Here is a 12,796-nt window from a genome sequence, read left to right on the forward strand (position 1 = left end):
CAGTGAACACCTTCACACATATCTCCTAGTTTGGACTCTCCTTACTTCCTTCCATGATTTTGCAACAGTTTCCTAAGTGCTTCCTTATTTCCAACTTCTCCGTAATTCAAATCTCCCTCTGCTCTCAGTACAGTTCCAAAACCTTTGATAGCTCCCCACTGCTACAGAATTAAACACTCTTATCCCATTTTGGCCCCCAATGTTCTACTCCTAATTATCTGGCTTTATGTCTTAATCTCCACTATTCATATTGTATTCTCCAGCCAATCTGAAACACTACTTTTGGTCTTCTCAGACACTTCTAACTTTCCTGCTTGTCAAGCCTTTGCTCTTATTATCCTACTCACTCTTGGATGCATTTCCTCCTATTTGCCAATCCTTCTTTTGTGGTATTATTCTACCTATATTACAGATATTTATATACTTGTCTTATGCTGGAACCATAAGCCTGTACCTCCTTTATGCTAGTTATTTCCTGCAATCATCAGTAAAGTGCTTCATATGCCACATGTTCTCTTTAAATGCATGCTTAAATGTATACTGAGCAGCTACTAAAAATAAGGAACCATGGATACAAAGAGGTGAAAGACTTGATTCTGGCCAAAGAAGTTCAGTGGAACCCTCAAGGAGCCTCAGGGTAGAGATGGGAATTAAGAGAGAGGAATTAAGCCAGGCCTTAGAAAAAAGGTCAGGCCTTAGGTAACATATTCTTTGCTACACTTCTTTCCATGCTTGGTATGACATAATATTAATAACTAACTCTAATGAACACGTACTATGTGCCAAGCACTGTTTGTGAGCCTTACATGAATTGGCTTTAATCTTTGCAACAGTCCAATAAGGTAGGTAATATTATCATCATCCTCCATTTACAAATGAGAAAACTGAAACCCAGACAGGTTATATCATCTGTTCAAGATTTTATAACTACGTTAGGTGCAGGAATAGAACTCACGTAGTCTGTCTTCCTAACTTGCACTCTTAAACCATTACTCTGTCTTTACTGAGAGAAAGAAAATCTCATTTGGATCAGGTGTAATATTTATGCCAAGAACTAAAGCAAGATACTTTTCTCAAGACTCTACGCAAGTCTGAGTACACACAAGGGAGAATCAACAGATTTCCCTTTTATGAAAAGTGACTGTGAACTGAGGGCCACAAGTTTATAAGAGATAATGTAAATATCAATGCTACTGTTTTAAAAAGCATTCAGTGAAGTGATTTTCTCTTTAGACCTAATTTTTTATATGGCATTATTACCAGACTGAAACCTCCTAGAGAGAAGAAATTGCAACTGTAACTGCAATTTCCAGCACAATTTCTGGTGTGAAATATTAATAACAATATTTAACACTTAGCTTATTATTTGCTAGTATTACAATAAAAGAAAATGGAGACCAAGCTTAAAAATTCCCCAGGCAGACAAAACCAGTTAGCCGCATAAGTGAAACTTAATCTAGCTTATTTCATGAACGTAAGTGAAACTTAAGTTATTTCTTGTAAATGTCTCTGACAATCATAAACAACACTTAAATTGTCTTCTAAAATAGTGTAAGACAATCACTTTTAACCAAACCCCTCTGTCTGTAAACTCTCATTGTAATAACCATCACTGTAAAGGTTAAACACTTTCCTCATTCTCACTTTATAAGCCATCCTGTAACTATACGCCTCTGAGCTTCTAACCACTTTTGGTTTGAAGTCTCCCGGTTCACAAATAGTTTCCTTCTCAACTCAATAAAATATTCATATCAAGTAAAGCTCTCTGAATCTTCTTTTGACAGTTTTTGGTGTCAGAAGTGGGATCTCTGGAAGATGTCCCCTGCCTCATTAGCCAAGAGGCTGGTGAGTAACCAGGTTCCAGAACCCATGGCGCCCACTGTGCTCACTTCTTTCTCACCAGTCATGGAGTTCCCAGTAAACCTCTCTTAGATACAAGCTTCACTCCCTTTGTGTCGAGCTCTCTGATTTTATTGAGCAATCTTTTTTGAAACTTTTCCGTAAGTCACCCTATTCTGTTCAAAACAGGGTGGGGGTGGTGATGTGCAATTCCCTGTGTTTTGGAACAGCTGTTGAAAAACAGGACCCCTCATAGTTAAGACATCTTAGGAAACCTAAAACAAAGATGGGTGCTGGTCCAAATCTCAGACCAAGATCTTATGCCTTTTTGGAAAAATGGGTGAACTTTGTAAAGGATAATTGGAATTGCAGTGGCCACTTTGGGGAGCCTTTAACTTAAATAACATAGTCCATCTGAGGGGAAACCTTAAAAACAGAGGATTCCAAACTTCTCAAGAGAAAATGGAATGCACTCTTTGATTGGTATGCAAAGTTTCCTGAAGACAAAATGACTCCAAAAACAGCTTCTCTAAAAGAATCCTTACAGCACACAAATAAAAAAGCTTTGGAAAAAAGCTTTAGCCATCTGAGCAGGAACTTTACCTTATTCTATCTGCTAGAAACACAATTTGGATCCAGCTGTTCCTTTGAGTTTTATATTATTGTACCTGACACATGGCTAAAATTTTTAAATGAAAGCTATAAGATCTCTGTTTGTGTCTGTCTGTATATTAGGTATATGTATATATGTAGGCATGTTATGTATACGTGATATGTTTTAAAGAGCTCTATTTAATTGGCCTAAAGGAAAATAAACATGTATATAAATTAAGTATTCTTAAAACCCTCAGAAATATAGAAAGTAACCCAAATTCTTTTCAATTTTGTATGATCTGAGATAATCTTTGGTAAATAAAAGCTAATTTAAATGTGTTGATTTAATAAAAAGAGGCACATCTTCAGAGTTGTCAATATTAAATATAATGCAAACATACAACCTTTTCTACCTGAGTTTACTAGTAGAATAAGCTCATGCTATCTCTGTTAGAAAACTTGTCAGCAAGAAAAACAGTTTAAGAAGATGGTTAACTGTTTAATCCAAACAATTATTAAAAACAAGTAAATTAAATAGATGTAAGTAAAAGTTTATATTAAGTTAAGTGATGGATATTCATTAAATATCTAGATCATTTCCAAATAAAATAATATTCTGAAACATTAATTGCTAAACATAAGTTTAACTACTCTTGGCATCTTAATTTTTAGAAAGAGACAAAAAATACTTGGGTCTATTAGTAAACACGTCTTTCGCCACATTAAAAAAAATTATATTATGAGGGGCCGGCCCCGTGACCAAGTGGTTAAGTTCACACACTCTGCTTTGGTGGCCCAGGGTTCCCCCGGTTCAGATCCTGGGAGAGGACAGGCCATGTTGAGGTGGCATCCCACATGCCACAACTAGAAGGACCCACAACTAAAATATACAACTATGTACTGGTGGACTTTGGGGAGAAAAAGAAGGAAGGAAAAAACAAGATTGGTAACAGTTGTTAGCTCAGGTGCCAATCTTTAAAAAAAAAAAATTATATTCTGAAAACGCATATGTTTCTCAAAATACATAAACTTTTATAATTACGTATTCATGAATTTGCTAATCTACTACAGGATGCTGATATATGACAGTTCACAATTGTGTATTTCCTAGTTTTCACTGGAAAATAAAGGTTATTAATGGTTAACATTTATAATCAATATATTTAAAAATCTACTAGAAACAAGAATGAAAGAAAACTACTTTGTATACAAAGTATGAAAGAAAATAGATGTATTTTTATATGAAGAGTATGCAAGAAACATAGGATGTGTTTCTGTTAAGAAAAAAAGAGTAATTTTATACTGTAATATTTTCTTTTTTGGTGAGGAAGATTGGCCCTGAGCTAACATCTGTTGCCACTGTTCCTCTTTTTTGCTTGAGGAAGATTGTTGGTGAGCTAACAACTGTGCCAAGCTTCCTCTACCTTACGTGGGATGCAGCCACAGCATGGCTTAACAAGTAGTGCTAGGTCTGTGCCTGGGATCCAAACCTGTGAACCTTGGGCCACTGAAGTGAAGCACACAAAATTAACCATTATGCCACCAAGCCAGCCCCTATACTGTAATTTTGTTAAGTAAAATTACTGGTTATTACAGAACTATAAAGAAAAAAGGAATAAGACAAAATCTAAATGGATAATAGAAAGTTGAAGGCGGCTTGTTTAGAAATTCTATATTGCAAGGTCAAAGTTAGCTAAAATTAAATGGATTTATTTATAAGTGTTTTTAAAAATGAGATCAATAATGTACTGATGCAAACTAGAGTTTGATTTTCTCTTTGTTAAAAGTTTCTTAGCTTATTGGTCTGCACTTAACCAGACATTATAAAAGGTTTTTCTTTACCTTTTGTGTAACCTGCCTAGGAATCGAAGATTCTGTGCCTTAGCAAAATAAGTTCCTGTGTTTCATGTTGTTTTTATCAGATCCTTGATTACTTAGGAAAACTGAATCTTCTCAACACTAAAAGAGCTAAGGTTTTTTAATAACTATATAACTGTTCGTATTTGCTTTTGAAATCTGTTAACTGTCACTTTGGTTGAATAGATAACTGAGTATCGTTTCAAAAAGAACTGTGATCCTATTTAATCAAGTGTTTGACATTTTTGAGAAACTTTCCAAAATCTAAATGAAGTCTTTTTGATCTCAAACTAACTTTGGGACTTTTCAGAGGACCCCGGAAGATCTCACAAGATTTGTTCTCTCCTTATAAAAAGAGAGATATTAAACTAATTAGGCTATTTTGATATGTTGAATTGCATAGGAAGCATTGTCAAATAAAGGTGATGCTTAACCTCTTTAGGTTATATTTATATGGATATATGTTATTAATATAAGTGGTCCAGAATCTGCATGAAATTCCTAGAAATCTGATGTGTCCTGGTATAACGTTATCAATCATAACTCTAGTTATCATCTTAAAATATTGTAGGTCACAGAAATAACCAAATTTACATAATTTTGTTATTTTTTAATAGTGAACTCTTACCAGATCTTTAATCATGGCTATTTTTAAGTCTTTTGCCATTCACAGTTATTTTACTCCTAATTCTTCTCTGAACGCATTTACAATCATTACAGGCCAAAATGCTTTGTCTTATGGAGAGTCATGGAAAGGACCCTGCCAAGTACTGCAAAATACAGGTTTCTGATAACTTTAAAGATCATACCACTGAACCGGGTAAGAATTTCCACAACTTTAATGGAGAAACTGATTAATTCTTAAAACTGCTAACCCAAGATCAAAGAAAATAAGGATTCGTTTCATGAGACTAAATGAACTGAGGAAGATGATGATAATTTTTATGACTTTGAAATGTTGTTAGTTCTTTAATGTTTGTTTTCCAGGCTTAAAGAACCCTTTTTCTCTTTTCTTTGAAACTATCTATAACTTACAATAATTTGGTGAAGTATACTCTTGTAAACAAAATGAAACATTATTTTCCCAACTTGATCCCTTCAGAATTGAAAACTCTTATTGACTATTCTTATTTTCACGACAATACAGATATTTGCCTAAATTCACTAAGAATCTGTTCTCCCTGTAACAGGACACAACTGGACCAGTCCTTGGATTAGCTTCTTGGCATAAAGAGGCTTTAAAAGTTCTAATCGGAGATTCCTTATTACCAGACAGTTTTAAGGAACTAAGGTTGACTTTACAGAGCCAATAAAGCCCCTTGGACGTTACCAAAGTTTTGATTAAAATATCGTATCTGAGAAGGTGCATAACATCACTATTCTTGCTGCACTCATGTAAATAACAAGCCCAGTAATGAGACTAGACTATTTTACAAACAAAATTCATCTTATTGTGATTACCTTTGGTAAAAATGGAGTGTCTACAGACAGAAAAATTGTTTCAACAGAAAACTTCAGTGTACCCATTATCAGCCTCCAATCCTGCTCACTGTCTTTGAGGTTTTGTATCTACTGGTAAACTGGACTGGATCCTGAATTCCTCTAGTTTCCTCCAATATCTGGCTACATTTCCAATTGTCTCCCACCCTTCTGACATTGAATAAAAACTAAAACTTCCCTTTTCTCCAAACCCTACAAGCTAAAGCCGTATGTCTTGGTATAAACTTCAGAAAAATCACCACAATAGATCATGTATAGACAACTCTCATACCTACTTCCATGTGAGCCACTCAGAGAGCTTACCAGATGACATCATCAAAGACATTCAAACTGCAAACCAGAATCCATCAGATTGAAACTGCCATCCTCACTCCACGATCTGGAGATTCGAGCTCAAATCCAGAAATGTTCTCAACTGGCTAGACTCAGAAACTAAGCTTATAATTTGTTGCAACTATTAACCTTTATCTTTCTTTTGTTTCCATAGACATGCCTCTTATTAACTACCCGATGCTCACACCATCTAGAGGCCTAACTTAGACCTAAGCTTACCTATAGAACACCGCCTCCTGAAATAAGACATCTTCCTGTTTATCCTGTCCTAAGTATTGAAACGCTTATTTCCACCACATCCAAAAAGCTTTCTATGATCCACTTCCAAAGGAAGACAATGTGCCCCATACATTGGAACCTAGACGCTTCATTTATTGGAAAAGACACTAACAAAAGACAGCACTTAAACCTTATTAGGAGAGACCTTATCCTCTGCAAAGTCTCTACAATTACAGCAGGAATCTATAAACTCTTTACCCAGAGTTGTATTAGACAATTGCATAGCCTTAGACACCCTAACCACCCCACAAGGGGTGCACGTGCTGTAACTTGTAAAAAATGCTGCTTACATTAATAATGTAAGAATTGTTACCCCAAATCTAAAGATCTTAAAGACCAGATGCCAATCTCTCATCAAATAGGCAATGGTTCTTCCATTGATTTATTTAGTGATTAAATCTTGGCTTCCGCTCTGGGCAATTTTTCCATCCTTAGCTATTATCCTCCTCGTAGTCATCACGTTAACCTCCCTAGCCTGATGTATCCTTTCCAGAGTTTTAAATGCCTTTCAGTCGCCACTCACACATCCAATGTTATCAATCAGCATTAGACACCTCGGAAGAACTCAGTGATCCCCCCGCCCAAGTCTAGGATGACTACACAACTGTCTCCCACAGTGATTACATAACCATTCATCCCAATGCCGACATCAACAGTGGTGGTGAGAGTAACACTATATCGGTTCACATTCTCAGCTTGCCAACAGAATGGCCAAAAGGGGGGAATTTTTAAAATAAAATAAACCGGAGACCAGGCCTGAAAATCCCCCAAGCAGACCAAACCAGTTAGGCTACACAAGGGAGACAATCTAGTTTATTTCATGAACATAAGAGAAACTTCACGTGTTATTTCTTGTAAATGCCTCTGATAATCAAATTGTCTTCCTAGAAAAGTGTAAGACAATCACTTTTAACCAATCCTCTACCAACAGTCAATTCCCACTGCAATAACCATTGTAATGGTTAAACACCTTCCTCATCCTTACTTGATAAGCCATCCTGTGACTATATGCATCTGAGCTTATTTCTCCCTCAATAAACTATTCCTATCAAGTAAAGGTCTCTGAAATTTCTTTTGGTATTAGGCATCCTTCTGAAGACTTGGCGTATGTTAAATTTATTCCTCACTACAACTCCATGACCTAGGTAGTTATTACACTGATTTTACAGCTGGAGAACTCGGGCACAGAGAGAGATTGTTACTCTCCCACGGTCACACAGCTGATGAAGGCGGAGCCGGGAGCTGAACCCAGCAATCGTAATCAGGATTCCTGGCTGCCTCAAAGAACCGATATTTATCCCAGTTACAGAAACGGGCGGAACTTCACTGAAGGCTTTTGACAGCCCATCTGGCGCTGTGTTTTGTTCTACCGAGGCTTTCAGCTCCGTGGGAAACAGGCCGCTGCCGGGAACTACCCGGGCGGGCCTGGAGCGGTCAAGGCTGACAGCGTCCGCACACCCATCGAGGGGCGCCCAGGGCAGGGGACGGAGGGCAGGCCTGCCCAGCAGCCCAGTCGGCACAACTGTCCTCGACGAGGAGACCACAAGTCAGGAGCCCAGGAACAGAAACACCAGCGGGGCCTCTCCCGAGTCTGGGGTGGGAAGGGGCCGGGGAGGGAGAGCAGCGCAGGGCCTGGCCGCGCGGAGGAGCTGCTGGGGCGGGGCGAACGGGAGGCGGCGACGGGAGGACTCACAGATCCAGGAGCTGACTGACCCGCTGCGGGCGAGGCATCGCGGCCGCCCTCGGGAGCCTCTTCCGCGGTCCCAGGGCCGCCCGAACCCAGCCAGAGACCGTCCGACAACTCCCACCCGCCGCGCGACGCGTAACCCCCCCGTGACGTCACATGGAGTCTTCCGGTGACCCGGGCGCGGCTACGCTCGGGATCACAGAGGGAAAGAAGAGAGCCCCCCTCGGGGCGGAGCCTCCGAAGGCTGTGCGGAAGGCGCTGGGAGTAATAAAATAGAGAGTAGCCCTAACGCGGGTGAAGCACGACGGGAGTTGTAGTTCTTCCACCTCGCGGGCTCCGGATCCGGGCGGTTTCCAGGGCGTTTCAGCCTAGCGGGCCGCCGGTCCGGTACGCCTGGTGCTGCGCTTAGCTGAGATGAGAGGTCGCTGCTCTAACTGCCGGATTGGGTTTGATGCTGGGCCATGCGTTTGGGGATGCACACCGGAGACCCCCTCGGATACAGACTCCATACGGATACCGTCTAATGGAACATTTTAGAGCATTCGTGAGCGACTAGCCGTTTATCGAGCACTTTCTATGAAGCACGCGCTGAGCTACATGCTTTCAGTAATTAACCATATTCATTTAATCCTGTGAAAGTGGAATTATTTAGCCTTGTTTTACAGATGAGGGCACTACATTCCAACAAAAAAGCTCAGTAAGAATTTCATCGGGGGGTGGGGGGACATGTTCAAATCAGAAAGGATTCTAAAGAGGCACCTTTCCTCAGGTACAATTCTCTCTCCTTGGTTATGCTGCACAGTACTTGCTACTTTTTAGTGCTTTTTCATTCGTCCTTGTTGATTGATTTGTCTGTATGTCTGTCTGCCCTTTGTGAGCTCTTGAAAATTGGAAGCCAGTCTTGTTCATCTCTTCAGGATGCTGCTTATTCAGTCAACACGCATTTATCAAGCGCTGAAGCAGGGCAGAGATTGTGCTGGGCGCTGAGGATTCGGTGGTGAACTCTTGGAACAGACAAGTAAAAGGACGATCAGAATAAGTGTTAAATCTTAAGATGGGGATAGTTCTATGGGAGCACCCGTGGAGGGGTGGGGCGAGCAAATCAGAGAGAAAAGAGTGGTCTGTTAGGGACTGCAAATAGTTCAGAAGAGCTACAGTGGGGAGTAGTGAGAGATGAGTGTAGAGCAGAGATTGGCAAACTTTTTCTATAAAGAGCCAGATAGTAAATATTTTAGGTTTTGTGGGCCATACTGGCTGGGTCACAGCCACTCAACTTGTAGCTCAAAAGCAGCCACAGACAGTATGAATGGGTGGGGCTGTGTTCTAATAAAACTTTATTTATGGACACTGAAGTTTGAATTTCATATAGTTTTCAGTGTCATGAAATATTCGTCTTTTGATTTTTTTCAACCGTTTAAAAATGTGAAAACCTTAAATTGCAAACTGTACAAAAACAGGCAGTAGGCTGGATTTGGTTGGGCGGTGGTTTGCCCTCTCCTGATCTAGAAAGCTAAAATGGGGCCTCATGGCCTGTGTTATGTGAAACAGTTAAGGCTTTGTCTGGAGGACTCTGGGCAGAGTCGTAAATAGGTTTTAAGCAAAGATAGGATGTGCGTAAGAAAGATTTTAACCGAGCCAGGGCTCATTCTGCTTGCCACAACCTTGAAGCCAGTCAGTTGCAAGAGGAGCCGGTGGTGGAAAAAGGGATCTATTTGATTAGCCAGCATAATTGGAAGATGGTGGGCTCATGTCCGAAAGACCATCTTAAACAAGCACAAAGTTTAAGCAGTTATATAGGGCTGTGGGCTATGAAGGAGGGACTCAGGAATGTTGACCATCTGACATCAGTGACTGGAGGGGCCACACCAGGCCTTTCAGTCGTCATCGATCGTGGATGCCAACACAGATGTTCTTCTCTGAGGAGGTCGTCATATTCCTAAGAAACTCATAAGAACAAAGTCATCATCTATCAGTACAAGGAGGTACATGCGTCAGCCAGGATTATAAAATCTGCAGAGTGTGCATATTTCCCAGAGGGTAACTATTTATCACCTAGGCTATGTGCAAGTTAAAACATATACAGCTGAGTGGGTTGGTTAGAGGTTTTTCTAAGTTACAGTATGGCTTCCGTCATGTCAACCTTGCTTCAGGCCTGTATCAAGATGAGTGTTAGAAAGAACTCTAACTGTTAAGTGGTAAATGAATTGTGGAGGTTGCAGGTAGAGGCTCAGAGACCAAGCAGGAGTCTGGGTGATAGTCTAAAGTAATAGCAGTGGAATGGACGGACAGATTCAAGAGGTGATAGAGGTAGAATTGATAGGATTTAGAGATTGGTGAGGGTGGGGGAAAGTCAAGAGTCAAAGCTAATTTCTAGGCTTTGGATTTGAAGAATTGGGTGGCATTTGGTGGTGCCATTGATTCAGCTGAGAGGATTAGAGGGGTTTTTGAAGAGAAGGGGAGACTACTTAAATTTTGGACATGTGGATTTTGAAGTGTCTTTGGAAAATGCAGGCTTGGAACTATGGATCTGGAAATTGTGCTGATTTGGTTTTAAAGAAGAGATTGAATGGCAGTGATAGTGCATGTATTTACTTATGAATACAATCATTTTTTGGCAGAATCTTCTGCTGCTCTGGGAGCCAGTTAGACTTGGAAGACCACGGAAGAACTTGACAGCAGATAAGGGCAGAACTTCATGGTCATCCCTCGCTGTCACTCCTAGCTGTCTCCATAGGGCTTCCCTTTGATTGCTTGATCGTTCAAGGAAAATGTAGGGCCCTGCGGCAGTGTTATGAGGTGTCCAGCTTTGGGTGCCTGCATTCTTCTAGATAGTTAAAAGAAGTTGTCACAGCTGGGTTTTTTATTTTTTAAGAAAACATCAATTACTTAACAAGGTAAGATAAAGTCTTAGTTGTTCCTAACCATCTATTTTAAAGGTTAAAGATGTGTAAGCTCTCATGATATCACAATTCTTAGAACTAACGATTTCCTGCGTGTTTTTGGGCCTGCAGTATCTTCAAACCAGCCTCTCAGATATTTAGCATAACTGTATCAAGAAATTTATTTTGAGTCTCTTGCCACTGAAGAAGATCGATCTGATGTACATTGTGGTTGCCTTGACATACTCATTTCATCCCTCCCTTATTTTATAGCAGTTGTGTCGTTTGGGGAAATGACCCTGTCTTCAGAGGTTGGTCTAGATTAAGGCTAAGCAGTGCTTACTACAGTGAATGATACAGCGATTAGCATGCCTAAACCAATGAAGACATCACCGATATTCCCTCAGCCACAGGGATGGGTTCAAGAAAGGCATGTAGGCATGTGACTCATTTGGGGCCAATAAGCAGGAAAAGTTTTGCTGGAGATTTCTGGGAAAGAAGTTTCCTTGAATTTATGACATGCTTTGTGAAGCAACACTCTTTTTTCTCAGTCTCGTCATGTTGAATGAAGTTAAGCAGAGGAAGACAAAGGAAGAGAATCACGGGAGAACAGCCAGGGTTGTGATTGAGCTGTGCCTGAACATGACCCCTCCTCTCTACTGTCAAATGACAAAAATAAAACAATTTAGCAACGAGTTTGATATTGTTTTTCACTGGAACACAATCCATAGATTGGGGGAGCACGGTGCCTCACAAGCTGTGGAGCACTCTTCCCGAGGGATGTTTGGACAAGAGCAAGTCTTACAGTGTTTGAAGAGCAATGAGGAAACAGGGCATGAATGGCTAGGAGGTCAGGGATTTCCTCATAAGGCTAGCAGGTCAATCAGGGAAGAAAGAGTGCTTGGCTTAGATTGATTGGCTGGGCTTGCCTATCTGAGAACAAGGAAATCATTACAGATTCTTGGCAGTTGGGATTGGTTGGGTGGATACACCAAGCTTCTGGTCAAGCAGAGCATTTACAGGAACATGCAAGTTATTTAAGTTTTGGTTTACTGACATGGCACCTGGGAGGGAGTAGCTCCATCTTGGGGCTAGCAATTTATTTCAACACTACTTTCTGTTATATAATTCAGCTAATCTCCTTTGTTGTTGATAAGATCAGTGGAGTTGAATTTTCTCTTTCTTGCTGCCCAAAACACTAACAGTTACATATTCATAGCTGAAATCACCACCATATAGATGGAAATTGAAGGCATAAGAATACATGAGGGGCTGGCCTGGTGACGCAGTGGTTAAGTGTGCCCGTTCCACTTCTCAGCAGCCTGGGGTTCGCTGGTTCGGATCCTGGGTATGGACATGGCACCGCTTGACAAGCCATGCTGTGGTAGGTGTCCCACATATAAAGTAGAGGAAGATGGGCACGGATGCTAGCTCAGGGCCAGCCTTCCTCAGCAAAAAGAGGAGGATTGGCGGCGGTTAGCTCAGGGCTAATCTTCCTCAAAGAAAAAAAATAATACATGAGCTCACCCAACAGGTGTATGTAGAGTGAAAAGCGTGTAGAGTATGTAGGGGTCCTTGGAGAGAGAGCTGAGGAATAGCATTTGGTTGGCAATTGATGCTGAGAAGGAGCAGCCAAAGAGGTAGAGAAAAGAACAGTGGGTGCTACAGAAGATAAACATGATTAAAATTGTCACATGCTGCAGAGAGGTCAAGTAAGATAACACTTGAAGGTGATTTAGCAACAAGGTCATTGAGGCTCATTGTCAGGACGCAGCCTGATTGTAACAGGACGGATGAATGGGAAGTGAGGAAACGAACACATAAGTAG

At 40.6% G+C, this 12,796-nt stretch overlaps 1 protein-coding gene and 1 long non-coding RNA gene across 4 annotated transcripts in view; one reads left to right on the plus strand and one right to left on the minus strand.

The window, feature by feature from the left end:
* Positions 1-8,249, minus strand: part of AMN1 (antagonist of mitotic exit network 1 homolog) — a 58,093-nt gene extending 49,844 nt beyond the window's left edge. The window contains exon 1 of one of the 2 annotated variants that reach the window (XM_005611012.4): positions 8,116-8,249. Coding sequence is in view for 1 of the 2 variants with exons in the window: in XM_014740573.3 (XP_014596059.1) it covers positions 8,096-8,133 (38 nt within the window). In the remaining variant the exon portion in view is untranslated. Of the gene's footprint in view, positions 1-8,095 lie in introns of both variants that reach the window. The other variant, XM_014740573.3, reaches the window with a different exon arrangement.
* A 90-nt stretch (positions 8,250-8,339) lies between these two features.
* Positions 8,340-11,663, plus strand: LOC102150971 (uncharacterized). Of its 2 annotated transcripts, none has more exons than XR_011440014.1 (3): positions 8,340-10,071; positions 10,708-10,983; positions 11,520-11,663. It is a non-coding gene; the product is annotated as an uncharacterized lncRNA (long non-coding RNA). The 2 variants fall into 2 exon arrangements; XR_011440013.1 differs by having other exon boundaries at positions 8,446-10,126.
* Positions 11,664-12,796: the final 1,133 nt, after the last annotated feature.

This window comes from Equus caballus, chromosome 6, assembly GCF_041296265.1.
Source record: "Equus caballus isolate H_3958 breed thoroughbred chromosome 6, TB-T2T, whole genome shotgun sequence".
NCBI lineage: Eukaryota > Metazoa > Chordata > Mammalia > Perissodactyla > Equidae > Equus > Equus caballus.